The sequence below is a fragment of the Orcinus orca genome, chromosome 16 (genome assembly GCF_937001465.1).
Source record: "Orcinus orca chromosome 16, mOrcOrc1.1, whole genome shotgun sequence".
Taxonomy (NCBI): Eukaryota; Metazoa; Chordata; class Mammalia; order Artiodactyla; family Delphinidae; genus Orcinus; species Orcinus orca.
Window position 1 is genome coordinate 1,199,004 of NC_064574.1, and position 27,922 is coordinate 1,226,925.

Consider the following 27,922-nt stretch of genomic DNA (forward strand, 5'->3'; position numbering starts at 1 on the left):
GGCATCCTTACGCTGCGTCTCCTGCCCTGCCCTCAGCCTCTCTCCCTCCCTGTCCGCTTCCAGCAGGGGCTCGGAGAGGACAGGGACAGGTTCTGGGCAGTTTCCTGGGAGGGGCAGGACTCCCGGGGCTGTTGCCATGGGGACGGCTGAGCAACACCACTGGCTGGAGGATAAACAGGCAGGTTTCCTGACCAGTGATTGCCATGAAGACAGCCCTAGGGAACCCAGCTGGGGTAGACTGGGAGACGCTGCCTGGGGGGAGGTGGGGGTGGGGGGTGAAGGGCCTGGCGAGGGGGCTGGCCCAGGGGGACACTAGGAAGGGAGAGGTGAAGGGACATTTCTTCCCAAAGCGCCTCTGGGGCTCTGCCTCACAGGAGCAGCCCCCGGTGTGGGGCTGGGTCCCCTCCCAACCACTCTGCCCCCTGAAGCCACGCAGTGGGGGTGGAGGGCAGGTGGAGGGCTGGCTGAGCACGTGGTGCAGGGGCCCTGGCAGCCAGGCAGCTCTCGGGACTGAGCCTGCCCTACAACGGCCCCGGGGTCTGCAGGTGGGAGTGAAGGCAGCGCGCTCAGAGGGGCAGCCATCGGCAAGTACATCTGCGGGCCTGGCCGCTTCTGCACCTCGGCCCCTGGGTTCCCAGCCCTGGCCTCAGGGATGCTTAATCTCTCCAGGCCCCCAAGGCGTCTCCTGGGCAGGCTCCAGAAATGCTCACACATGTGGCTGGGGGTGAACCTGCAGAAGGACCAGCGTGTGGCAGGGACCACTGACCATTCATTTGTTCATCTGTCTTGTCCTCCAGCGAAGCAAGGGGCGGGAACCACGTCTGGTTCATCGTGGCATCTCAGGCACCTTATTCCCCAGGCCCTCCCAGACTCCCATCTGTTGGCTTTGCTGCCTCTGGACACCGGGTGCCATGGCTGAAGAGTGCCACTGAGGCCAACCCCACATGCTTGGTCCTTGCCTGTCGCTAGCGCCACCTCCGGGGCAGAGCTGCCCTCATGGAGGCCACATTTCTACTGATGGTGAAGGACCCACTGGTTGTCAGGTGCAGATCCCTCCTAGGGTCTATGCCAGTATTAGGGGTGAAGTGCAGTGTGTGTCCCCTGCTCCAGGGTCCAGGGGACCCCAGCAAGAGTGGAGGCTTTTTGGCCAGGCCTGGCATCTGCCCGCTGTGAGTCCGAGCCTGGGCACTGATGAACGTGGGGCCCCTGGGTCTGTGCTGCCAGCATCTCCCCGTCAGAGCAGGTGCGCCCAGGCGGCCCCAGGGGGTCCCGCCGCATGGCCCCCTCTTCCTCCAGCTCTGCTGAGAGCCCACAGCTGCTACTATTGGCTCTCTTCTTCCTTCTTTTCTTTTCCCTTTCTTTTTTCTTTCCTTCCTCCCTTTGTCCCTTTCTTTCTTCCTCCCTCCCTCCCTTCCTTCCTATGATAGGGGGTTATTAGCTCCCAGAAGCTTCACTGTCTTCAGTTTTAGGCAAGGCTTGATCAGAGCTCCCTGGGACGGTCCTTGGTTCTGCCTTTGTGGTCTGTCAGCCTCATCCTCAGGCTGCTCGCCCTTCTGTTTGTTCTTGGAAGAGAAGAGACGAGACTCTCAGTCCCCAGTCACTGGCAGGGCTGCTGGGGTCGGGAGGGTCGATTCATCATCATGCAGGGCAGGGGAAGGGGAGAGAGAGTTCCAGGACCCCAGGGACTCATTCCAGAACTCAGTAAGACTTTCTACCAAGACCAGAAGCCCTAGGCTAGCTAACAGGTGGGGTGAGCCCTGGTACTGGCGAAAGAGGCTAGGTTCTCGTGGGCAGGCCTCCTGAGCAATGGCTAAGCACCACTGTGTGCTCCAAGGCAGCCTCTGCAGCTCTCCGTTCTGCAGGGACGATGGACGTGGCATCCTAGCAATGCTGTTCTCCTTGGAGAGTGTCTGGGGGTCGAACCTTTTTGGTGGTGAGGGGGGCTCTCTCCGGGGGTGGGGGGCTGCCATCAGGGGAATGGTCCTCCTCTGTTTGGCGGGCTGCCCTCCTCAGTCTCCCCAGCATCCTTTGCTCCATGGGCTACAACTGCACTCCAGGCAGGCAGGTGGGGGAGGACCCCCGCAGAGAGTGCCCTCCGTCCCGTCAGGAAGGACAGAGTGACCGGCCAGAACCTCCTGGAGGCCGAGAGGCAGCCACTTCCGAGGATGGCTGTACCCAGCCCCACCTGAGAGGGCCCAGGAAACGTGGGCCTGCGGTGCCAGACCCGGGATCCTCCGCAGGAAAGGCCTGGGAGGGGCCCTGTGCCGGCAGGGCCAGCGCAGGCAGCGGGGAGCGGGGTGAGGGTGTCTGCACAGCCATTTCCAGGCGCCGGCTGCAGTGAGGGAGTGTCCCAGCCTTTCATCGCTGGCTGCCAGACCGCGGCCGCCCTTGTTCACTCAAGGAGAATCCACACACCGCCCCCCCCCCCCGCAAGCCTGCCCTCCCCCAGCAGCCCAGTGAATGCCTCCTTACACATCCTGAGAAAGCATCCATAATGGCCCGCCGCCTCCCACCTTCCCAGGAATTCCGCGGCGCTGGGCCCGTAGGGAGGTAGGGCGCAGACGGCCTGCGGCGCCTCCCCATTGGATGGCCAGGTCGTGCTCGACTCCCTTGCCGCGGCTGGCCAACCACAGGCTCACCTCCCTTCCCACCGTCGCGTCCGGGAGAGGAAGCGAGGTGGCCTTTGCCCCCGCACAGGCCAGCCAAGAATGCGGGGCCACGCTTCCCATTCTGTCCACCCGAGGACTCGAGGACAGCGGGGGCGAGAAGGGACGCGCAGGGCCCATCTCGGGCAGCACGATTCGAGATCTTTTGCGGGGGAAGTGGGGCACCCGCTGCTTCGCAGGACCCCGCACCCCCCAGACAGACCTCGCGGGGGGGGAAGGACCGACGCGTGCGCGGCCGCCGATGCTCCTCAGTTGGCCAAACTCAAGCCCCGGTGGCAGGCACCGTCCCGTGGCCCCTGCCCCGCGGTGCGCCTCTCGCTGGGAGCGCCGAGGTCCCCGACAGCTCGGCCCCGAGCCCCTGGGCGCCGTGGGAGCGCTTTTTCTCTGCACAGCGCGCAGCCAGCACAACCGGCGGGGAAGGCGCGAAGTTTGCGAGACACGCGCGGCGCGTCTGTGCGTTGAGGGGCGCGGACAGCCTGCGGCCCGGGGACCCCGCGCCCCCGAGGAACAGGCGTGTGGGCAAAGACAGGGGCGCAGTACGGGCGGGGTTGGGTTGCCCTCGTCCCGACCCGCGTCTCCCATCGGTGGTCTCCCGGCTGCTGGGTCCCCGTGGGAAGGGGCTCCAGCGCCTGGAGACCCCACGCCGCGCCGCCCCCGCCCCCCGCCAGCCCCGCAGAGGGGGCTTCCCACAATGCCGAGCGAGCTCCAGCCCGCACTTCCGCTGTCCGGCCGCCCACGGGGGGGGCGGAGGCGAACCGACCCCCGCCGAGGCCCCCTCCGCCCCGCGAGCGGAGCCGGCCGACCGAGGGGCGGGGCGGCGGCCGGGCCGGCGGGGCGGGGCCCGGGGCGGTGGCCGGGGCCGGGGCCGGGGCGCGGGCCAATCAGCAGCGGCCGGGCGCGCGCCGGGGGGCGGGGTCAGGGTCCGCAGGCGGGGCGCGCGCGCGGGCGGCGGGGGCCGCGGGGTTGGAGCGGCGCGGGGGCGCGCGCCGGCCTGACGGACAGACGGACGGACAGACGGACACAGCAGCCGAGGCGAGCGCGCAGCTCGGACCCGCCCGGACGCAGCGCTCGCCCCGCGGCCGCGGCGATCACTCGCGCTGGTCCGGCGGCCGCGGCGCCCGCCCTCGCCCGCGCCCCATGGGGTCACAGGTAAGCGGCGCCAGCTCATTGTCCGCGGCCGGGCCGGCGCATCGCGGCGGGGCCGGGGCTCGAGCCGGGTCGGCTGCTCCGGGCCGGGGCCGCTCCGAGTCGGGCGCGCCCCCGCCGCCTGCCCCTCGCGCCCCGCCGCGCCCCGCCCCGCGGGGGCGCCCTCCCGAAGGCGATCGGCGCGCCCGGCTGCGGCTCCGGGGGTGGCGGTAGCGACCCCCGCCCGGCCCCCTCCGTTCCCTGAGCTCCGGTGGCGCGGGCGGGGCGGGGCGGGCGAGGGCGACGCGGGGTCCCCGCGGGGCTGCGCGCGGAGGCGGAGGCGGAGGCGGCGACGGGGCTGCCCCGCGCCCCTCGCCCTCGGCGCCTCCTGCCGCCGCCGCCGCCGCGGTCCCTCCCCCGTCACCTCCGAAAGGGGAATTTTCCAGCTGGTAATTTCTGCTGCGTCAACGCCCGGCCCCAGGAGGCAGCCCGGGGGCGTCCTGGCGCCCCCCGCCCGCTCCGCCCCGCGCGCCCCCCGCCCGCGCCTGCGAGCCGCACCCGGACCCGCCCGCGCCGAGTTTGCCAGGAGTCTGAACTGCGGGAGGTGGGCGCGGCGGCTCCCCGCACCCCGCCGGGCCTTGGGGGTCATTGTCTCCCCCTGAAGCCGGGCACCGGCCTCGTCTCCATTTTAATTACTGGCTGAACCTGGGCGCAGGGGCCTCGAGGCCGGGTGGCTAGAGAAGCGCGGAGGGGACGGGGCGCGCAGAGCGGACGGGGCGCGCGGAGGGAGCGGGGTCAGCCGCGAGCAGCGTCTTTGTTTCTCTGTAAATAGACATGTCAGTTTCACAGGGTAGCAAGAGTCACTGTCTGACAACTCAATCCCGATGGCAAATGGGGGATTTTCCGCACCAGGAGGAGGATTCTGGCTAGTTGGGGTTCCTCCACCCCTGCTAACAAATTCATTATTTGTAGGTTTAACGGAGCACGCACAATAGGGCTGGACGGACGAGCCTGGGTACAAACCAAATGGGCGAAGAGCTGATATTTTCTGACACCGAGGAAATACAAACAAAAGAAAGTTTGACCGAGATTCGCAGCGAATTTCCTCACGCTTTCCGTGCTCCAATCTCAGCGACGCGTTTGTCGTGGATTGCGGAGGCAAGATTGTTATCAGCATTGTTTACAGAAATGCTAATTAGGCAACGGGTTTAGCGAACCCGGCTGGGCGCAGACACCTGTGCGGAGTCCTCGCGTGCGTTTTAATTGTATCGGTTGTAGAATCTTTCATACTGGATTTATCATCAAAGCTAACTTCCCTTTTGGGTAGCAGACTGTGGATTCACTCTGTCGCTGGCCTGCGTGCTGCCTGTGAAAGCAGTGTTTCCACTCTACAGGAGTGGGAAATAGTTTGTTCCCCAAAGGCAAATTTACGGAAGGGTTTTTCACGTGAATAATGAAGTAAACAATAGAATTTTATCATAGTGGACTCCTTCCTTCTCCTTGCTATATTTCATGGTAGTTTTAGGTGCTGTGAACTGGAAACTTTGGGACACCTGGCTATTACAGAAAGGACTAAACGAGGGGCGTACTGAGGCAGAAGTTACTGGATTTAAGTAGGAACTTAGACACTGTGTTCCCCTAAAAAGCTAGTAATTATTTTTATATCCTTTCCTGAAGGGAAGGAGGTGTGTGTGTGGAGTTTGCTGTGAGAGTTCTCTTTAGGGAGTGGTGGAATGGACGCATTTAGGCTAAACCCAAAATTCAGCCTTCCTGGAGGCCAGCCTCCGGACAGGATTTCATTAGGCCTCATTGACATCACCCTGCATGAAAGAATTTTGTTTTGATGAGATCAGTTCTGTTCAGGTTTAGCTGTTTCGTGTTTGGAAATGAGCTGTTTTTCCACGTCCAGTTTCTGATGTTCAGGACTGGCGGACTGTTGGCTGCAGGGGCTCTTGGGCGCTCTGTGTCCCTGCTTGGTCACCCAGGGCAGGGGGCCACCGCCCTCTCCTTGGTCACACATTAGCACAGGAAGGTGAGGTCGACCCTGAGAATGGGTGAGACTCCTCCAGGGACCTGGAAGGACACTCTTTTACAGTCAGAAGATGTGTTATTTGCAAACACGTTAAACCAAATATTAACAAACTTTCCAACACTGTCCTTATGTGGGGTTTTTCAAATTAAGGGAAACTGGGCCACTGTGTCCCTGTGGTCTGTGTTTCTGGGGCAGCTGTGCTTCTGCTCTGCTCTCTACCAGAGGTCTTGGACAAGCTGAGGACAGCCCAGCAGAGCATCTTCAGCAGAGGCTCCGCGAGCCGTGAACTTGAACTCATTCCTCGTTTTGCTGATGCTTCATGTGCCCAGGTGCCCTCCTGGCCTCTGTGTTGAAGTGGGCGGAGAGTTCTTGCGCCCCGTTCTGGGGGCTTCATGTTCTCATAAAAACGAAGGCTTTTTCTTCTCTCTGATTGAACGTATTCTACTTTGAAATCGGTTGAGTGATGGTAGGTTGTCAAGAATTCCCTTGTGAATCTGCTCCCTCCCCTGAACAAAAGAGATTCTTCTTCTTGCCACAAGTGTGCTTGAATGGCCTAACTCCCAAGAATACACAGATGATTGAAAAATCGCTACTGAGGCCACAAGACTCATTTCGGTCTTTGCAACACGGTTGTCTTGTTCTGATCCTGGCTCTCGTGTCCTCTGCTCTTGGCTCCGGCTCTGGTGTGACCAGTGCAGCTGTGGGGTCTTCAACCGTGGGATCATTTCTGCCTTTCTAGCTTCAGTACTTTGTGCGCCTGACACGTGCGTCCCCGGGCTTCGTGTTCTGGTTTGCTGATGATGACAGAACACGTCCTCTGGTTCTGCTCGTAGACGGAGAAATCATGGAAAAGAAAAATAACTGTTTCTCACAGACTGAAAAGTTGTTCTAGTAAAGGATAAGTTCAAGCTAGACCAGTCAGATCCGACCTTAGTGTGATTTATGCGAAGTTCCCCCTTCAGTATCTCTCAACAGTGCCTTTAACTCTTATTAGATTTTTAAATGACTAAGTATTTTTAAATGCCATTATTTGGATTTAAAAAATTAGCGACCTAGGCACTTCAGAAAGTTGAGGAACAATGTTACCATATTTTTCAACAGCATTTACGGGGGGGGGGTTGTGTTTTGACAGGTGTGTTTTTTGAGTCATGTTAGACATTCCCAGAGTTTCTTACTCATGACGAGTTTTGGCCTTATCGAGGGCTTGCTGTGGACCAGCCTTCAGGCAAGGTTGGGGACAGAGTTCCCACGGAGGGGCTGGTGACCCGCTGGGAAGGGTGGGGGGGCGGGTCTACAGGAACCACTGATGGGACCTGATGTGGTGACAGATGCTAGTGAGAGCTCGGAGCAGGACGGGGTGTAGCCCACCTGGTGGGCTCTCTAAAGACTCTTGGAGGGAAAGGGTGTCCGTGCTGACACCTCCCCCGCCCCTGATGGGCCCATGGCGCCAGCCTCCGGTTCCAGTACGTGTGCAGCAAATTCTGTTCTAACTTCTGCTTTGCCGAGAGTGGGTAGCCAGTGAGAGGGCAGGACTCTTGGGGCCAGGCAGCTTTTGGGGGCTGATTGGCTGTCGGGATGGGGGCGAGAGGTGGTGTCGTTTCAAATGACGTCTTCCAAAGCCCATGTTTCAGCACAGGAATCTCTTCCTGAACATCCATGCCCACAGACCACCCTTCGTCTCGGGGAAGCTGTCCTTTTCCTGGCCCCCAAGTGACACCCCAGCACTGCTTGTCCGAGTGGACCAGCTGTGCAGCCCTCTCCTGAAAAGATCCACATTTGTGTATGAAAACCCTCCTGTCAGTGCCGCGTGGTGGCCTGAGGCCCCGCGTCAGACCCCTTCTGTGTAGAGCAGAAAGAAGGCACCTCTGTGTCTTGGGCCGCGGATGGACGGTTCGAGAATCTCAAGCACCCAGAGCTGCCTCTGTGAAGGTGCACACACGTGGGCGGCACGGCCCGGGCGGCTTGTCACCCTCTGAGCGTGTGTCACTTGGTGCGAGGAGGGTCTGACCTGTGTTCTGCGGCCGCTCTGAACGGTGTCCCACGGCTGAGCCTGGGGCCGGAGAGCACAGCCAGGACTGTCGCTCAGCGGAACACGCACGCTCCAGACCCGGCGCTCACCAGCCTGCACTCCGGACAGACTCCCGGGGCTCATCGCCCCCAGTCCCAGCGGTGGCTGCGCCGAGTTGCACGGGGCTGGTGTGGGCGTGCACGCGGACAGGAGGGCTTTCTGGAAGCACACTACGGGACCCACTCTGGGCCCGCTGGGCAAGGGAAGGCACCGGGGCTCTGTGTGCACTGGAGGGTTGGCTACGGTGAGAGGGTGGACAGGGCGACGGACAGGCCACCAGGAGCGTGGCCCAGAAGGACCGGCACGGGGAGGGTGAGTGTCAGGCGTGCTGCAGACTCGGGGGGAGGGCCAGGTCGCCTGGGGGAGCTCAAGGGTGTGGGGCAAGTGGGCAGCGCATCCGCCTCTGGTGTGAGCGGGTCAGGCAGGCGCCTAGAATGGGCCTTCGCGTACCGCTGTGGCCCCATCCAAGTCTGAAGCAGGTGTATTTTGTTCTCTCATCCCGTCCCATCCAGAGCAATGTCGCTTCTGAGTAGCAGTTTCCTTTTCCTTAGGAGGTTTAAAGACAGCTCAGAAAGGACTCTGCTTCCTTCGGGGGCAGGAGGGAGCCGGCTCCTCGGGGAGCACTCCCAGAATCGTGGGGCCACCGGCTGCTCAGCCCAGGTCCCCGCCGTCCAGTCCCTGGGCCAGCGATGTCCGCTGTGCCCCAGACGAGGTCGAGTCACAGACGTCTGATGTTCAGAGTCACGCGCACAGGTGGCCGTCGCCCTTTCTAGGGAGCCAGGCACCTTGGCCTAGGACCCACCCTGACCCCCGGCCTCTAAGGAAGCCGCCCGTCTGCGCTTGAAACCCGGTCCTTCCCGGCAGCCCTGTGGCGGCCGGCTCCGTGGCCCACGCCCCGTCTCACACAGAAAGTGGAGCAGGCTGGCCAGCCGGAAGTAATGGTGTTTTTCCATTGCCTCTGGTGATATAGAAACATTTGTTATTTCATCGCTTTTATTTTATATGAAGACTTTCTCCCCTCAACCTCAGAGTGTTTTGAAGAACTTTTCAGAAGTTCAGGGACCACGTATCATGACAGGCTCACTAGGCACCTGAAGAAAGTGGGTCTTTAATATTGGGTACCTTGACCTTTCCTATTTTTTTCTTTTTCTTTTTTTTGGCCACACCATGCAGCTTGCGGGATCTTAGTTCCCTGACCAGGGATTGAACCTGCGCCCTCGGCAGTGAAAGCACAGAGTCCTAACCACTGGACCGCCAGGGAATTCCCCTATTTTTTTCTTACGTTGTTGGCAGAATGAGACCAGAACAAGGAGTGACAAGGTGACAGTGTCCTTGGACATCCCTTACCATTAAAGTCACTGAGCTCCACTGGCCAGTGTGATACACACTTGGCTGTGGGTGGGTGGTCTTTTAAATCTCTTTCCTTCTCTTCTCTGGTCTGGCTTCTCCATCACCTGCTGCTTTTGATTCCTTTGTGGGGTGGAAATCCCACCTGCCTGGACCCGGCAGCAGAGGGAGGGTAGAAGTCTCCAATGGTGGCAGTACCACGTGGCTGCGGGGACCGTGGTTCCTCTGTGATGAGCGGGGGGCCCAGGATGCCGCGGAGCTGGGAGCACTTCTGGGTGTGGGAGTGCCCTTGAGGGCCCGAGAAGCAGGTCGGGAAGGGTTAGTGCCAGGGGACCCGCCTTCGCTGTGGCCGGCAGATCTGCTCCATTGGGGCACAGGTGGTCCTTCAAAGACGGGGTGTCTTCCCCTGAGATCAGCAGACTCACCGAGCCTTGGAGAAGCAATGCAGGGCGAGCGCCAGCTCTCGAGCTCACCCGATGCAGCCCGTGGGTCACACCGACCTCACATTGACTTAACATTTCTTTTGCCTCGTCTTAAGAAGCAAGAATACCCGTGAAGTCGTGAGCTTGGTATCTCAGTTATATTCTTCTTGGTGCGCACTGAAACGGACATGTAACTGTTAGGATAGACAACGATTTGTCCCTTCTCCTGCTTGGCAGGGAACGTGCACTCCCCATATCCCCTCAGCTGCTCGCTGGGAGGGGACCAGCACCCTGGCCCAGGGTCCAGGGGTGAGACCGGACTGTGTGGATCCTGGGTGGGAACCCCTCATGCCCCATCTCAGAGGCCTTTCCTACCGTCTGACCGGGGAGAGACGGTTGTGTTGTAACACCGTTGTTGGTGTAAGTTAGGCTGCTGTTTAAATGCGTTCCCTGGGGCTGTCAGAGCACAGGACCACCAACCTGGCAGCTTAAAACAATAGAGCTTTATTCTCTCACGGTCTGGAGGCCAGAAGTCCTGAATCAAGGTGCGGGCAGGGCCACCCTCTCTCTGGAGGCTCCAGGGAAGGACCCTTCCTGCCTCTTCTAGTCTCTGGCGGCTGCTGGCAGTCCTGGGTGCTCATGGCCAAGACACATCCCTCCTACCTCCTGTCCTGTTCTCATGGCCTTCACCCTGGTGTCCAAATTTCCCTCTCCTTATAAGGACACCAGTCACGCTGAATTGGAGCCCACCGTAATGACCTAATCTTAACTCTGTTACGTCTGCAAAGACCCTCTTTCCAAATGAGGTTACGTGCCCCTGCAGTCAGGACTTGAACGTATCTTTTGGGGGGACGTGATTCAACCCACTACACCGTTACAGCTTGTATTTGCCTGACACGTTACCGCATACATTTCTCAATCCCAGCGTTTCCTGGGGCCTCTTCGGTGTCTCCAGCTGTCACCTCTCACTCCTGCCCTTCCCTTGCTGGTAGAGCAGACGTGGCCAGTGACAACGGTATTGGTGAGCTCGCCCTGCGGACCTGCACTCACCCCAACGCCTGCAGCAAGCCGGGCTCTTGGACCAGGGACACAGCAGCCAACAAGGTCCTTGCTCTGCGTCCCAGAGGGGAAGGGACAGGGCAGACAGATGTCGACACCTGCCACGGAGAGGGATGCGGCAGGGCCCAGAGGGAGGGCGTGGGGCGGGGAGCAGAGGCAGAGCCCAGGGTCCCCAACGGGGCCACTGGGGTGGGTACTGGCTGCCGCCGCTCCAAAGCAGGACCCAGCCCCTCCTCTGGACCCCTCTGCATGGCTGGATACCCGTGTGCCCGTCTGCCCCCCCAGGTCGGACCCAGGCCTTTCTCGCCCCCTGGCCGCTGGTGAGACTTGTGGCCCGTTTTCTGGATGGTGTTTTTATTGCTTCCTGTAGGAGACACTGGAAAACGAAGTGTAGCAGCTATTGAAACGTAGTCTTCACAATCTAGAAAACTTTCTTCCATGCTGTAGTAACAGGAGGAACTTCACGTACCATCAAGTAAGGCTGTTGAGTGGCTGGTCTGAAAGTCCTGATTCTTGCCGTGATGAGTGTGGAGGTGCCCCATGGTGACCAGCGGCCGTGGTTGTGGACAGGGCTGTTGTCCCTGGCGTGTCCTCCACGTTCACGGGCGAAGTCCCTCTACGGTGGGTCCCAAGGTCACCAGGAGCCTGGGGGCCCCGCAACCTTGGGAGGCCAGGGTCCTTGCTGTCACTTCGGTTGACCTTCACGGTCACCCCCTGAATGAGGACCCTCGCCAGCTGGGGTGGGACGGGGCGGGTTGCACTTGGGGTGGCGCCTCTGAGATCTTTATTCTGTTCTGTGCTGTTTGTTGAAAAATCGGAGCTGTTGATCCCACGTGGTGGTCTGGCTGGTGGCATCCTCTGACCGTCAGGAGCCCTGCCCTGTTATCCCGTGAGGGGTCATAGGGCCAGGCGAGGGGGACCCATGTGTCCAGTACTCAGGGTCCAAAGTGTGACGGTGACGTCTGCATTGGAATTTCTGACTTAAAAACGAATCATTTTCATATGTGCTGCCTGCTGTGAAAGATACGTGTACCTTTTGTTAAGGAGATGTGTATGTTTGGGGTTTTTATCTTTTTCTTTTTTTTTGGTTGTGCTGCAAGGCAGTCGGATCTCAGTTCCCCGACCAGCGATCGAACCCGTGCCCCCTGCGTTCGAAGCGCAGAGTCCTGACCACTGGACGCCAGGGAAGTCCCAAGGAGATGTATACGGAATTTCCAAGATAATTATCACCTATATAAGTTTTATTTGAAAAATTCTAGATTTGCCATTGGTTACTAAAGTATAGGAACATCTTGGAATTTTTTTTCACATAATTTGTTTGGCAAGATTATTCCTTTCGAATATTTTAATGTTTGTTTGGAGGCATGAGCTATTTTTACCTTAGTTTTTTCCCAGGTAAGTCGTTTTTATCCCTGGGTAAAAACCACTCCTGGGTCTGAAGTGTGAGAGCTGGCCCCTCTAGAGCAGTGGCGGCTCATGAAATAGGTGTATGGATGGGTGATGGGAGCTTGGGTCTAGAATTTCTGTCTCATGAGGAAGACACTGGGATTTTGGCCGAGCTGGTGAGGGAAGTGGGGTTTGCTCATGGTCGTGGCCCGGTTTCCCAAGTCCTGAGAAGGTGAGGTTCTCGGGTGTGTTCCTGTCCGCCGCCTGGACCCTGATACCAGCCAGCACAGAATCGCGCCGGGGCAGCCCCGGCCCCAGAGGATGACACGGTGGGTCCCTGCAGGGCCGTGCCCAGCGTGTGCTTACCGGCCGGCGGGTGTGTCCAAGCGGTCATGCGTCCAGCTCAAGGTCCTGGTGGGAAATGTCACATGGCTGCCACCCCCCTTCCTGGAGTCACTCAGCAATGTCACCGTATTTAAGGGGACCTACAAGGCAGCACAGCATGCCTGGCCACTGTCTCCTGAGCCTGCGCCTTCCTCCAGGCTCCCAGGAAATACCGGAGAAAGTGCTGGTTGTACCCAGGGCGCCAGCGAGGGGTTCCTTTTGCTCCTCGGAAGTCGGGGCTGCGGGCAGGAGGGAGCCGCCTGTGTCCCCGGGGGCCGCCCCAGGGCAGCCTGAGGTTCTGGATGAGACAGTGCGTCCCTGCGGGGCTCTGGGCCCGGAGGGGTGGCCCGTCCGCTGTCCTTTCAGGCAAGTGTGTGAAAGTCCAGCATGGACCGCCCGTCGTGTGACCCCAGCCCACACGCGTTCGGGGCCCGTAGGAGTAGGAAGGTCAGCGTGGGTTCTCTCTCATCAATGCCAATTCTGCCTCCTGGTCGTCGGTCTGGTGTCATCCGGCCCCACGCGAGTGCGTGGTGGACAGGCATGTCATCTCTGAGTCTGTGAATAAGGGACTGGCGTGGAGGGATGGGGGTTAGAGCACATGTGCCGGGTCCGTGCTGCTCGGATGCCCACTTATTTCTCATGAATTCTCAGCACATTGTTTTTCTCCTCCGAGTTGGGGCGTGTTCGTTCTCAGTGTGCTGGGGTTATTTCCTTGGGGGAGGTTCCAAAAGCAGAATCGGGGCTGAAGATGCAGCACATCTGGGAGTCGGGGCACGAGTTCCAGAGGGACACCTTGCGTCACGGCACAGCCCCTGTGTGGGCTTTGTCCTGACACAGGGGTGCCCACCCCCAGCAAGCGCTGCACGGTTCTGTGCCAGGGACGGTGAAGCCCCCGGGTCGGGTGGGGGACCCCTACCCGTGGGCTGCAGCCACTTGTCACCAGGGGAGGCTTGGGAAGCCCCTGCGTCCCTGAGGCCCTCCCCAGGTCAGTGGCAACTCCCAGGTCCAACCTCGTGAATCGGGGTTTCACGTCTTAAAGCACCTTGGAGCTGTCCCAGCTGCACTTGACAGAGAGGGGCTTCCCTGGGGGGAGGCTATCCCTCCCACGCCAGAGGGGGGACAGGGTGCCCTCAACCTCCGGGCCCTCCCTGGAGCCCAAGCCTGGCCCCAGCCAGGGGGAGGAGGAACTGGCCCCCAGGGGCTCCTCCTCCCAGGGATTCTCCCCGAAGGAGCCCCCACCCCGGGGCCCGCAGCACCTGCTGAGCTGGCGCCCAGCTGAATCCTAGTGGGTCCAGGTAATCCCCATGCTGGGGCCCGTTTCCCGCCAGGTCTGTCCCACCTTGGCCTCCTGCGTCCACCACACGCCCCTGCCTCAGGTCCTGTGGCCTGGCCTGGGCCCCCAGCTGCTGCTGCATCAGCCCACCCCACCCCCATCAGGGGCCAGCGTGACCACTTCACTGCTGAGGCCTGGTCAGGTCCGGGACTGCTGGGTCATTGATGTCCCTGCTGTTGGAGGGCCGCGTGGTGCAGGTCCTCGTGGCGGACACACACTCTTCATTCACCCAGCAGCCGTCCACCCAGCCTTCATTTACTCAGCATCTAATGAGTGTTTACCATCTGAAAGGCCTGTGCGGAAGTGATAGTTGGGGACTTGGAAACATCCGATTAGTGGCTGAAATTCCGTTGGATGCCAGAGCAAACATCTGTGCTGGTCCAGGCCTGTGTGGTGCTCTCACCGCCGCTAGCCGGAAAGTGATGGACCACGTTTCTGCCCGCCCCGGGTCCAGGCCTAGCGACCCATCAGTACTGGGTTTCCCAGGCAGAACCTTGGGTTGTTGGGTGGCTTCTCTCGTTTTCCAGCGATGCAACTTTTAAGAAAAAAGAGACCTATAGGGCTTCCCTGGTGGCACAGTGGTTAAGATTCCACCTGCCGATGCAGGGGACATGGGTTTGAGCCCTGGTCCAGGAAGATCCCACATGCCACGGACTAAGCCCGTGCACCACAACTACTGAGCCTGCGCTCTAGAGCCGGCGTGCCACAACTACTGAAGCCCGTGCACCTAGAGCCCGTGCTCTGGAACAAGAGAAGCCACAACAATGAGAAGCCTGTGCACCGCAACGAAGAGTAGCCCCCGCTCGCCGCAACTAGAGAAAACCCAGGCACAGCAAGAAGACCAATGCAGCCTAAAATAAATTTATAAACAAACAAAAGAGAAAGACCTATGAAAGATTCCAGCAGTTACTTGATGTAAACAAATGTTGCAAAATGTTAAAAAAAAAAGTGGTGTTTCTGGTTAAGGGTTAGGTGGGAGTTCTCTGAAATTATTCTTATAACTTTTCCTTAGGTTGGAAAGTGTTTCAAAGTAAAATGTTGAAAAAGACAACAAAAGATTCCATCCCATAGCTTGAGAACAGGCATTGCTTTGAGGTTATTTCCTATTTAGATTCTGCGTTTTCCTTGGCGGCAGGGCGCACAAGTGTTAGTTAACATTTCGAGTCACAGCGTATCTCAGATTTAAAACCCTTGGAAAGCATTCTTCTGCCTTGTTAAGCCGATCAGCTTTCTTTTTAAGAAAAATTTACAAAAATTTTAAGTGGACGCGTGGCTTTTTCTAGGGCTTTTGTAACCAAATGCCACAAAGTGATGGCAAACTCGAAAGAAATGTTCCCTCTTAGCAAGGCCTCCAGGGCTGCGCCCCCTCTGGGGGCTCTGGGGGACGGTCCTTCCTGCCTCTTCAGCTCTTGGGGCCCAGGCGCCCCTGGGCTTGTGGCCACGTCCTTCCCATCTCTGTCCCTCTGTGCATGTCTGTGTCCAGATGTCCCCCTTTGGTGACACATCAGACCCACTTGGGTTATGACCTCATCTTAACTTGGTTAAATCTGCCAAGATCCAATGCGACAATGAGATGGGGCAGGGCCAGGGAAAGACCCCGCAACCAGCCAGGTCGCGGGCTTTCTCTAGTTGTGGCGAGCGGGGGCTACTCTTTGTGGGGGAGCACGGTGTCTAGGCAGGCGGGCTTCAGTGGTTGTGGCTCACGGGCTCTAGAGCGCAGGCTTCAGTGGTTGTGGCTCACGGCCTCTAGGCAGGCGGGCTTCAGTGGTTGTGGCTCACGGGCTCTAGGCAGGCGGGCTTCAGTAGTTGTGGCGCACGGGCTTAGTTGCTCTGCGACATGTGGGATCTTCCCGGACCAGGGCTCGAACCTGTGTCCCCTTCACTGGCAGGAGGATTCTTAACCACTGCACCACCAGGGAAGCCCGGTACTGTCGTTTTGTTGACCACCCCCGCACCCCCCCCCCCCCCCCCCCCCCCCGCCAAGGGTGTGCACCAGGACAGCGTCGAGATGTGGTCCCTGTGTGGAGAGGCTGTCAGATTCGGCGGGAAGATGTGAAGCTGTCGGGAGACAGAGGCGCCTTGCGAGCCATAGTGGGAGGAGCCCCTGGAGGCTCCCTGGAGGAGGAGGCAGTGTCACCAGCTGGGCGCTTGCATCCCTTTTGTATTCCACAGCAGGGTTTGCCTTTGTCGCTCCACCTGTAAAACGAGCACTAAGGGAGCTGACAGTTTAGCTGCCCGTTATGATGAAGCGTGGTTTAGAGACGAAACGTCCAAAATGGGGGTTGAGTGTAGCAGGAGGTGCCTGGGAGCACAGGTAAAGTGCTGACCTCTTCCTCTTTCTCTCCCCAGTCCCGCAAAACAAATTCCCCCAACCAGCTTCCCACCAGCAGAAGTGACAGAGCTCTCGGGCCGACGCGCCCGGCCGGGGCCTCGGCTCTGACTTAGGCCTTTATGGGAGGTCCCCCCTGTTCCTGCTTGGTCTCTTCTGTTCTCTCCCTGCCCCTACACTTGTTCCCAGGGCCCTGGGCACCCTCCCCTGTGCCAGAACCCGAATCAGGATGTCTGGGACCCCCCCCGGGGGGGCTGCTCTCCCCTGAGAGTCCAGGTCTCCCCTCAGTGTGTTGGGCCCTGGGCTCTTGGTCTTGGTGGCTGGTGCCACCCTGAGGCCCACGCTGGCACTGCCCTGGCTGGTTGCGGGGTCTTTCCCTGGCCCTGCCCCATCTCACTGTCGCGTGCTCTCTCCCGTCAGACGCCCAAGGTGTTGTGCCGTCTCTGGGCTGCCTGTGTTTCGGCCACCGCTCGCTGCACTCTGCCCACCCTGAAACACAGGGGCTCTTGTGTGCCGAGGTGCTGGGGCCGACTTCCGCGGTTCTTCCGTCGGTCAGGGCCGCGTCCTCTGGGGCTGGGCTGGAACGGCCAGGGCGGTGGCTCGGTGGCCTGGCACCTCCAGGGTCAGGGCTCGGCTGGGTCACTGGGGTCGCTGTGTTGTCTCCACGCCAGCGCAGACCTGGAGTGCGAAGGTGGACTCTGTCCAGCCCCCTTGAGGCTCGCTTAGCCCCAGGCCAGGGTCACCGTGGGAGGGCCCCCCACCCCGAGGCCCTGAACCCGGGAATGGCAGCTCACGGGGCCTTGTGTGGAGGCCAGCGCCACCCGCAATGTGCTGCTCCCTCCTGGGGCCCTCCCCCCTCCCTCCCACCCCCAGCGCCTACTCCCTTGTCCTGACTGGCCTGTGCCCCCTTCTGGGAAGTCTCCCCGACCCTGGCACCTGCCCAAGTGCGGGCGCCCTCGCGGCACCTGTGTGCTGCTCTGGAATCGTGGCTGGGGGAGCCTCGTCCTCAGCCTGGGCGCCAGCACCCAGCACAGCTCCAAGGTTCCTGGGCACCGCAGGGGCCAAAGTGGAAACGGCCTGGGGAAACGCCGGGACGTGGGTGAGACCCTGGGACTCTGTGGGTCCTTCCTCGCTGAGAGCGAGAGCTGGGCAGGCGGGGGGTGGGGGAAGCCACCCCAACGGTCTTGGAAGGGGGGGTCCCCGTGGTCACAGGATGTGTCCGGCCCTACGCGGTCAGGGTGTGCGCAGGTAGGAAAGGCGGGGTGGGGGGCCGCTCCAGCCTGGATGGAGGCGAAGGAACCGAAAGAGGCGGCAGCAAGGGAGAGGGCGGGGCAGGGCTCATCCTGGCGGCACAGTTTTGCCTTCTGAGATCACGCTGGTCTCCAGCACCCAAGGGCGTCGGACTGTGGTCACCGGAGAAACTTTGGGCGAAGCCACCCCCATCAGGCAGTTAAGGATGACTTCTGTTAACGCACGTGGAGTATTTCTTCCCAGGCAGGAGCTCGGTTTTAAATCTTAAAAGGCAGCCATGAACACTGACAATACAATGTATGTAAACTGTGGGTTGTAACATGATTTCCCATCGCTGGCATCTTGACCTTGGGTTTTTCAGAAGGTCGTAGCCCTCGGGGTGAGGGAAGTGCTGTCCGTGGAGTGACGGCGCTGAGTTGCCTGGCTTCTGCCCCGGGACACCCGGGGTGAGGCAGAGCGGGCTGTTCTTGTCGAGAAGCGTCAGAGTGCTTTCCATCCACGCCGAATCACGCCGTCGGCGTCAGTGGCGTTCCGTGGTAGACATGCTATGTCCCGGGGCTCCTGACGGAACCCGGGGCTGAACGTCTTAAATGACAGAGCTTTATCCCATCGCAGTCCCAGAGGCCAGAAGTTGGAGGGCAAGGGCCGCGCCCCCTCTGTCCCAGGCATCCCTCCAGCTCCTGCTGGTTCCTCGGCTGTGGCCTCATCACTGTTAGCACACAGCCGCCTCCCTGTGAGGTGTCTGTGTCCCCGTGTCCCCTTCCTATAAGGACACGTGTCACATCGGATCAAGGCTCACCCTAACGACCTTGTCTTAACCAGTTACATCTGCAAGGGCCCTGCTTCCAAATACGGTCACATGCCGAGCTCTGGGGATGAAGGCTCCAGGAGTGAGTTTGGGGGATGCGGTGCGACCCCCAGCAAAAGGCAATAGACACGCACATGTTTGTAGCTGAACAAGGATGTTTCCATAAAAATAGATTCTAATCGACCTTGTAACGATTTGTTTACGACAAACTACTCATCAGAGAGCGTAGTTGGGTGGGTTTGCACACGCCTGGGGTCTCCATCCCTCGCTGTCCCCAGGCCAGGCAGCCCCTGACCTTCCTCCTGTCCCCTTCCCTGTAGGTCGCCTTGCAGGTTCCGGTTTCATGGCAGGGACTCCCGCACTGTCTCCTTTGTCCAGCTGCTTTCACGCCGCGTAGTTATCGAGAGAGTCACCCGTGTCTTTGTGGAAGGGCCGTTTAGATGGGCTCGGCCGGTTGGCCCTGCGGGAAGCAGCTTGGCTTCTGCAGACCAGCATCGGGGCGGCTTGGTCCTAGCGCTAAAGGTACCTTGCTTCTGCTTTAAAACAACATTTGCCTGTTAGGTAACGTCTGAAGGAACATTTCAAGGAAGTGTAAATTGAGGGCAATGAAAGTGCAGAAGTGAGAAGGGAGGCGAAGCTGGGTCGGGAAGGAGGTTCTGGGGGTGTTGGAGGCACTCACCTGATAGCGTTGGGTTTTTCTGGACTGAGACTTGGTGACTGGCCCAGGGGAGGTGCCGGCCCACCAGGGGCCCAGGTCCCTGTACAGACCTGGGGCTTGTTTGGGTGCAGCAGGACACACGTCCAAATTGCATCCACTGTTTTACATTCTTATTAAAACCAGTTGCCTTCCAGGTGGAGCTCCTTAGGGACCAGAGGAAAAAAATACCCCGTCCAGCTCCCGGAATTACTGCTTTGAACACACAGTGCAGCAAATGAAACATACTCACGGCGGAGTCTCCACGTTTCATGGTTCTTGTGCGTTCTGAGGCTTGGCGGTCTATTAGGCTTTTGCCCACGAAGCATCAGTGGTCTCATGGACGCGCTGGATGAGTAAGACACATAGCGCCTGCTGATAATTTGTGAAGATGGCTTTTGGTTGAGACCCTGTACCTTCAGATGATGTAGGGAAAAGGTTCGGGAGGTGCTCTGGGATTGAGGTGCCGGGGGCTCTGAACCCTGCAAGTGACAGACAGGGGAGCACCCCTGACACCCACATCGGGTACCTGCCTCTCAGAGAGGCTGGCAGAGCAGGTCTGTGCTCACATCTGAGTGCGGCTTGTTTGGGGGAGACCTCAAAGCCTCCCTCGCCCCTGGGTCACCGTGCTGAGCAGCCGAGACCTGTGTCTCGCAACAGTGAGGCTCGGGGGCCCAGGATGGCGGCTCCCCGACGGCCGGACTCTGGGAACCTCCAAGCCTCAGTTTCCCTGCCTGGCAGCTTGGAGACCACCTCCACCCTTCCCGGAGGCTGCGGGATTGGAAATGGGTCCCGCAGCAGGCAGGCTGCCCGCTGGGCAGGACAGACCCGCGGCTGCCCCCTCCGTCACTCGCTGTGGGGTCTCTGGCATGGTCCCTGTGCCCCAGGTTGCCCGTGTGAGGGCGGCCAGCCCCGAGCCCCGCGCTGTGCAGGGCGACGCAGCGTTTGGAGTGTGGTCTGGATCATGGATTCCAGTTGTTCTGGCACCAAAGTGGCCACGTTTCATAAGTGATACTGTCCGAAACTGAAGCGTCTTGAGATTAGCAAGCTATAAATAAAATAGACAGTAGAGACCCCACAGGAGAAACAAAAACACTGGAGAGATGATGTGGCTTCCAGGTGGCACGTGGGTCACTTTGGTGAAGTCTCAGGTGCCGGTGTGGCAACAAATGCCCCTTGGTCTCAGCCAGCCTTAGCTGTTCCTGTCAGTGTGGCATCGGAGTCCCTGCGGACCGCAGGCTTCTCTCTGAGGGTCCCTTCGTCACAGGGCTGCCTGCGTGGACCTTTGTGCATGAACGTGCCCTGTGATCTGTGCAGCAGCCCCGGTAACTCAGAGATGACAGTCAGGTCATCAGTCCACAGGTGTGTGTCCTGTGAACAGGTGTGGGTCCATAGGTGTGTGTTCCCTGAACAGCTGTGTGACCCACGGCCAGGAGCATCTTCACTAGACGGTAGCAGATGCTCTGCTGCCCTTGCCCTCAAAGAAAAAGTGTGGTGAGCTGCTTTAGTCTGCAGCCTGCATCTTTCTTATCAGGCCATCATGTGACATGACCACCCAGATGCTTCCATTCTTAGGGTCACAGCTGCTGAAATGCAACTGGGCAGCCGCTCTTCTGCGGCGGTCAGGTGGGTGGGACCCTCACGACCTCTTACTGATGTGGAGGCATAACCAGCTTTGTAATGCAAATTCAGTTATTCCCTTAAAGTTTCCTGGATAAATTGGATAAATTACGTGTATCCTTAATGTTTCCATAGCAGACTAATCTGTTTTTTTTTTTTGGCTGTACCGCACGGCACGTGGGATCTTAGTTCCTCAACCAGGAATCGAACCTGTGCGCCCTGCAGTGGAAGCGCGGAGTCCTAACCACTGAACTGCCAGGGAAGTCCCCCAGACTAATCTGTTTTTGATTATCATTCCTTTAGATGCCTTTTCTTTTCAGTGTACAGGTGACTTTTTTCCCTAATGAAAATTGTGTTTTCTTACGACAAAATCTCTGTGAAGTACATAACTGATTTTAAGCTGCTCTGACTGAATGTTAATTTATTTTAGAACTTTCCATATGAGTTGAAGTTATTTGAGAAATGCAAAAGCCAGCTGAGGTAGTTGTTACTTCTCTAAAATGGCCCCGGCATTCTGCCCCTTTTCAGGGTTCTTCCTAATTCTTAGGCTCTATTTCACTGGCGAGAAAAGAGCCTTATTATTCATATAGGAAGTCAGGGGATGAAACATGCCTCTCCCTAACTTGAATATAGGGTCCTTAGGGCTCTCAGTACCTCCCCCCATGTTCGGCCGGAGCTCCGCATGGACTCGGGGCATGAAGCCGATGCTTTGAGTTTAAATGGTCGATTTCCTGGTTTGACGTGTGTTTCGGATCCTCCCTCAGCGTCTGACTAACCTGAGTCTGTAACGCCAGGTGTGCGGTGTGAAGCCACACCTGGACGGCCTGTCTGTCCCCCTCCCCGCCTCCCACGCCCTGGAGGAGGGGTAGACCGGCTGCCGACCACCCTCGGGGGTGGTCCACGCACCCAGGGCCGAGCACCGCAGCCAGTTCTGGGCTTGCCTGCTCTCCTCAGGGCTCGTCCGCGGGGTCAGGTCCCGCTGCTGTCACACGATCGAAGCAGAGTGTTTACTTCTGGTCTTCGAGTCGGGGGGCTGGTTGGAGTGGGGGGTCTGTATTCTCGCCTGGCAGGGACGGAGCTGGGTGGGCTGTCGAGGGAGACAAGGGAGTGACAGGCTTGGACCCTCCCCAGCCTTGTTCTCCCAGCCTGGGGACTGTGGGTGTTTCCAGGTGACCTCAGATGGTGATGCGAAACGTAAAGTCTAAAGGAAGGTGTTGCACAAATGAGGTGGCCCCTGCCCTCCGCCCCTGCCCCCCCCACCCCCGGGGAAAGGTGGACGGATGTCCGCACATTTGACCAGCTGGAAAATGGTGTGTTTATCAGGGACGACCTGTCTTCTGCAGGGCATCTTATGCTGTGAGCCTGGCCCCAGATTTCGTACAGTGAAGTCCTAGCCCCCAGAGCCTCAGAACCTGAGCTAGTTTGGATGTGATTTGTACTGAGGTAGTAGGATGGGCCTAATCCGATAGGACCGTGTCCTTGTAGGAGGGGACACTGGGACAGACACGCACACAGGGAGGCGGCAGAGGCAGAGGTGGGTGACGCTTCCACGAGCCAAGGACGCTGAGCCAGTCACCACAGAAGCTGACGGAGGCCAGGATGCAGCCCCCGGTGGGGCCTTTGGAGGGAGTCCTGCCCGCACCTTGGCCTCGGTCGGGCTCTGGCCTCCAGTCGGGCGGCACTGAAGTTCTATTGTTTTGTCTGCCCAGTCCGGTGGCCCCGGGAAACTTCGGGAGCAGCAAAGAACTGGGGAACGAGTCTGGGGAGAGCAGCGCGTGGGGCCCAACTCGAGAAATGATTCGGGTGCTTGGGACCGCGAAGGGGGTTCTCATCACCTTGGGTCCCTCCCCCAAAGATACGTTCCTGGGGGCTGAGCTGGTCACAGGGCCTTCTCCCTCTGGAGCTGGCTTGGGCTGGAGTTTGGGAGTTTGTGGATGTCCAACTTCAGTCCTTACTGTTCTAGGGGTTTTGTTTGTGTAGGATGTTGTTGCTTTGTTTTTTGTTGGTTTTTTTTTGCGGTACACGGGCCTCTCACTGTTGTGGCCTCTCCCGTTGCGGAGCACAGGCTCCGGACGCGCAGGCTCAGCGGCCATGGCTCACGGGCCCAGCCGCTCCGCGGCATGTGGGATCCTCCCGGACCGGGGCACGAACCCGCGTCCCCTGCATCGGCAGGCGGACTCCCAACCACTGCGCCACCAGGGAAGCCCTGTCGCTTTGTTTTTAAAGGATGCTTCTTCAAGGGTGAGGGATGAAGGTGCCCCTGGGTTACTTGGCCTAGATGTTCTGATTTTCTGTTTGGGTGAGAAAGTCGCTTCGACTGTGGATGGGTGTTCTCCTCCTTTCTGGAATATTTGTTTGCTCGGAGGGTTGGCTGCAGCGTGTAGGATTCTGTTCAGAGCGCCACGTGCCCGACGACAGGTGAGCCTCAAACTGGACGCTGGTTCAGGTGCCCACCGTCGAGTGCCCTGTGCCCGGTGGCCGCCCTCTGTGCACCCTCCTAACTCCCTCGGTGTGTGTGTCGACCGTGCGGGTAACCCTTCCGTTCTTGCCCCACAGAGTCCGTAGAAGAGACCACCCCAGGATCCCAGATGAACAGCCGGCGGGAAGATATGGAAATCGCGTCCCACTACCGGCATCTGCTCCACGAGCTCAACGAGCAGAGGCAGCACGGCGTCCTGTGCGACGTGTGCGTGGTGGTCGAGGGCAAGGTCTTCAAGGCCCACAAGAACGTCCTGCTCGGCAGCAGCCGCTACTTTAAGACGCTCTACTGCCAGGTGCAGAAGGCGTCCGACCAGGCCACGGTCACGCACCTGGACATCGTCACGGCCCAGGGCTTCAAGGCCATCATCGACTTCATGTACTCCGCCCACCTGGCCCTCACCAGCAGGAACGTCATCGAGGTGATGTCCGCGGCCAGCTTCCTGCAGATGACGGACATCGTGCAGGCCTGCCACGACTTCATCAAGGCCGCGCTGGACATCAGCATCAAGCCGGACGCCTCGGATGAGCTCTCGGAGTTCGAGGTGGGCGCCCCACCCAGCAGCGGCGCGGACGCCCTCATCTCCGCCGTCATGGCCGGGAGGAGCATCTCCCCGTGGCTGGCCCGCCGCACGAGCCCCGCCAACTCTTCTGGGGACTCGGCCATCGCCAGCTGCCACGAGGGCGGGAGCAGCTGCGGGAAGGAGGACCAGGAGCCCAAGGCCGACGGCCCCGCGGACCTGTCCTCCCAGCCGCTGTGGCCTGGCGACGTGGGCTACGGGCCCCTGCACATCAAGGAGGAGCGGCTCTCGCCGGCTCACTACGGGGGCAGCGAGCCGCCGTCCGCCGGGGATGGGGCCGCTCAGAACTCCTTCTCAGAGCAGGCGGCAGGGGACGGCTGGCAGCCCACGGGCCGGAGGAAGAACCGCAAGAACAAAGACACGGTCCGGCACATCACGCAGCAGGTAGAGGACGACAGCCGGGCCGGCTCCCCGCTGCCATCTTTCCTCCCGACGTCCGGGTGGCCCTTCAGCAGCCGAGACTCAAGTAAGCCTTTGGTTTGTTACAGGCCGGGCTCAGGCGCCCTGGGGTCACGGGCAGCCCAAAGGCACTGTTTGTCGGTGGCCCCGGGGCCGCTCGTTTTGTCCATGCAGTGGCAACTTTCCAGGCTCACACTGGTGGCTTCCCACGGGTCACCCCCTTTCGTAGTAAATCGGTGTGAGCGCAGGGAAGGTGGCCAACGCATCCCAGCGGGTGCGCCAGGGCCGCCGACACACCGAGGCTGCCGGGCTGGGGAGTTTCTGGAGCTGGAAAGGCGGGGTGACGCCCGCAAGGAGCCCCAGCGTGGGGTGTGGTGGAGCCTCTCGTAGGCACTGGGTGGCGTAACTTAATTTCTAAAGATTTAAACGTGACGGTGTTAAAAAGATGAAGAGGTGCACGAAGTGATGTGACTCGGGTGGAAGGGAAGGCCCGGCCAGGTGTGCGGGCTCCGGCCGTGGCCACAAGCTCCCCTCCCGATGAGGGGTATTTCCTCGTTGCCAACAAGTGCGGGTTCTGTGGTTCGCCCACAGGGCAGCCGGTGGGCGTTACCGCACAGGTGGGGAGCCCCTTCTGGGCCCCGAGTCCGTCAGCGTGAGGGCTCTTAGCTTAGCTTTGTTGACGCTGGCCCTCACCCTCTGGAGGATGGTTTTATCTGTCTCCCAGGCTAGTAAACAAGTGAAATGTTTACGAGATGCCATGTGCTAATTACGGCTGCACCGAGCTTTCCCCAGTGGCAGCTGGGACCACGCGGGCTGCGTTTGGAGTGGCGAGGGGCTTAGCAGGATGGAGGCTTCTCAGCAAGTGACCGCGTTGGGGAGGCCCCCCCAGGAAGGAGGTTAGAACCCAGTGGGGGCTCAGAGGTGGACAGAGGTGGAGAGAAGGCAGTGAACCGTGGGCACAAGCGCTGAAAGGTGTCACCAGTGCTAGGCCTGTGCTAGGGCTGGGAGGGCGACCCTGGGGCTCTTGGTACACTAGCTTGATTACTGTGGTAAGACGTACGTATCATGAACTTCACCCCTTTAGCCATCTTTAAGTGTATTGGCATTAAATACATTGCCACTGTCCATCTCCAGAACTTTCTCATCACCCCCAGGAGACACTGTAGCCTTTCTTATTGCTTCTAATTCTCATTGCCCCTGTGCGTCCCCAGCCCCAAGCGCTGGGCCAGCCTCCTGCAGGTTCAGTTCAAGCGGGTTCCACCAGTGTCACCCCCTCGGCAGGATGATTCTGTGTGAGGTGGTGTCCTTCGCGCTGTAGGACATCGGCAGTGCCCTGGCCTCTGCCCACTGCATGCCAGGAGCCGCCCACCCCTGGTCATGACGTTGCCAGTGTCCCTGATGGGAAGCCCCCCGCAGAACCGTTGAGTGTAACTGAACTAACTCAGAAGAAGGTTAAGTTTCTGAGATGATAGAAAGCCCACCTGCCTCTCTGCCAGCGGTCGGCACAGTGGTTGTCTGTGTCTGCTCTCTCCGTGACGACTAAACGTCCCTTTAGCTCTGACTAAAGCCTGGAGAGCAGCGTCCACAGGGACTGACTTCAGGAACCTTCTGGGTGGGTCAGGGCCGCAGAGCCTTCCCATCCTGTCCTGCACCTGCTGCATCACGAGTCGTCCGGCGGGCCGCGGGGCTGGAGGCCCTAGATCGGAGAGCCCACCAGCATGTTAAGAACGAGGATGCTCCCTAAGCCTGTGGGTTTGATGTTTTAAATGCAGTTGTCGAGCAGAAGGTGTTTTTAGAATCCAACAAGTGATTTCTCCTGGTGTACTCTTGCTAATGTCTGAAATCCCTTGGGTTACCAAGGCAACTGCGAGATTTCCCCTGAGTTGCTAAGACAAGGACCCGAGGTGTGGGCTTGCGTGGGATGGCTCTGCCCGTCACGGTGGCCATTTACTCCTCTGCCCTGGCCCTGGGCTGGGGTTTGGAAGCATAAATTGTGATCCCCAGTGGAGGAGAGTTTGCCTTCATTAAAGATCTATTACATCTTAGAGGAGAGTATTGTTTCCTTCTCATCCCGTTTATAGGAGAAAAGGCCCTTTTCCAAAGGAACGTGTCAGGCGGTTCCTGCCGATCATTCAGGGCGCTTGACGAAGATGCTCTGATGCCAGCCCTGCAGCGGACCACCGCCCTGTCCCCCGTGTGTCCCCACCTCGGCGTCAGGGGCTCTGGGGCCTGTTCACATTTAAAAGTGATTCTTCCAAGCAGGCAGCCAAGTGCTTTCTAACCCAGTAGCTTCCAAGAAAACATCCATTGAAATGTACCTCCGGGTTACAGCTGTGGGGAACGGCGTTTAAACGTGCAGGTGCGATGGACACAGGCCGGGCCCGTGGTAGCTGCCGGCTCCGGCCTCGGCCCCTATGATCCCAAGACCGAGAGCCTCCAATGCGGTGGCTTGTACTTTTTCAGAAGCTGGTGTCAGGAGAGCCCAGGTGCCCCATCCCGACATCCCACACGTGTTCCGAAAAGGATCTGCAGAAATAAAGTTCTGAGCTAGAATAAAGCGTGTGGGTCTTGTGAAGGAACTGTTCATCCCTGAACCTCGGTAAGGGTGGACCCTGGCGTCCTGGGATTTTGAAGAGTACATGGGGACCACAGAGCGGGTTCAGGGTGTGCAGGCGGCCTCTGGAGACTCTGGTGGGTGCTCTAAGCTCGCAGGTGCCGTCCTGCTGGGGCCAGGGCCCAGCCCTCCCCTGCCCAGGTCGGAGGGTCTCTTCCATCGCAGCTCCATGCTGGGGCTGAAGCCAGGCCGGCAGCTCCTCCCTTGGCTGTACCCCCAGATGTTTTCCTTTCAGAAAGGAGCGGAATTGCCTGGAATTCCTCTGGTCGACCTTGGGGCCGTGGTCAGGGGGCAGCTGCCGCCCTGACACCTCAGCAGTGGTCTTCATGGGGCGGTATGTCGGGAGGGGAGCGGACCTGCTGCTGAGGAGGGAGGTGGGGGAGGAGCCCTCGTGCTGGCCCCGGAGGGCGGGATCCCTGGGGGCGGGGCCTGGGCGAGGGCGGGGCTCGGCCCTGACCGAGACCCTTGGCCTGTGCCCCCCTGGCCGCCCAGCCCTGGCCTGAGGCCACACTTCCGAGTTACCACCTGGACTGGAGATCCTCGTCACTGTGGCTTTGCTGAGTGGCCAGCGGAGCTTCTTTTCTGATGAAATGGAAGTTCCTGGACTTTCTAGAAAATTCAGTTCCTGAAGACAGAGCCCCTGAGGTCTCTCATCATCTAGATGTGGGAGCCGAGGCTGGTCACCCGGGGCCACCCCCCGACCCCGCCCTGAGAGGGAGCTGGAGGGTCTGGGTCTGGGTGCGTCAGGACAAGGCGGGGCCCCTGGGAGGCGACAGGTGGGACCCGCAAGGCTCCGCTCGCGACAGAGGGGTGGGGGTTGGCTGGGGCCCTGGTGCTGGCAGAGCCGGCTGGCAGCTTTTCGACGGCTCATTTGCTCCGGGGTGCGTTTCTGCTCTTCCTGGTCTCGCGGGCGCCCCCTGCTGACCTGACACAGAGGCCACCTGCCTGTGCTGCTTCCAGGCGGGTTCCCAGATGTGCCGCCACCTCGCTGGGTCCTGTGTTGATTTGAATTTGAGGGGTTTTGTCCTCTTCAACCAGGTGTGTGTTTTCTTCTGCTCTTTGGACACTGTGACAGTGACGCCCCCAGGGTGCCGACCGGGGTGGGGACCGAAGCCCCACAGGCACCCACCTCCCAGGGACGAGGAGGCTCTGGCTGTGTTGAAGTGCCCGGGGAGATGCTCGTACATTTTGTATTTGCCGTATATACGTGTATTTATATACACACACTTAAAAGCACAGCTTGGGAGCTTACATTGAAATGGAGATTTTAAAAGGAGCTGTGAGTGTAATTTTTAACTGTTCATTTGAAAACTTTTATGCTGCTGC

The 27,922-nt window shown here is 59.5% G+C and overlaps 1 protein-coding gene across 2 annotated transcripts in view; it reads left to right on the plus strand.

Annotated features, from left to right (window-relative positions):
* Positions 1–3,618: 3,618 nt before the first annotated feature.
* The window catches only part of ZBTB46 (zinc finger and BTB domain containing 46), a 57,572-nt gene continuing 33,268 nt past the window's right edge, over positions 3,619–27,922 (plus strand). Inside the window, exons 1-2 of one of the 2 annotated variants that reach the window (XM_004282364.4) lie at positions 3,619–3,815; positions 23,081–24,049. In XM_004282364.4, the coding sequence (XP_004282412.1) occupies positions 23,113–24,049 (937 nt within the window). In that variant the 5' untranslated portion in view covers positions 3,619–3,815; positions 23,081–23,112. Of the gene's footprint in view, positions 3,816–17,491; positions 22,943–23,080; positions 24,050–27,922 lie in introns of those variants that run through there. The other variant, XM_049699793.1, reaches the window with a different exon arrangement.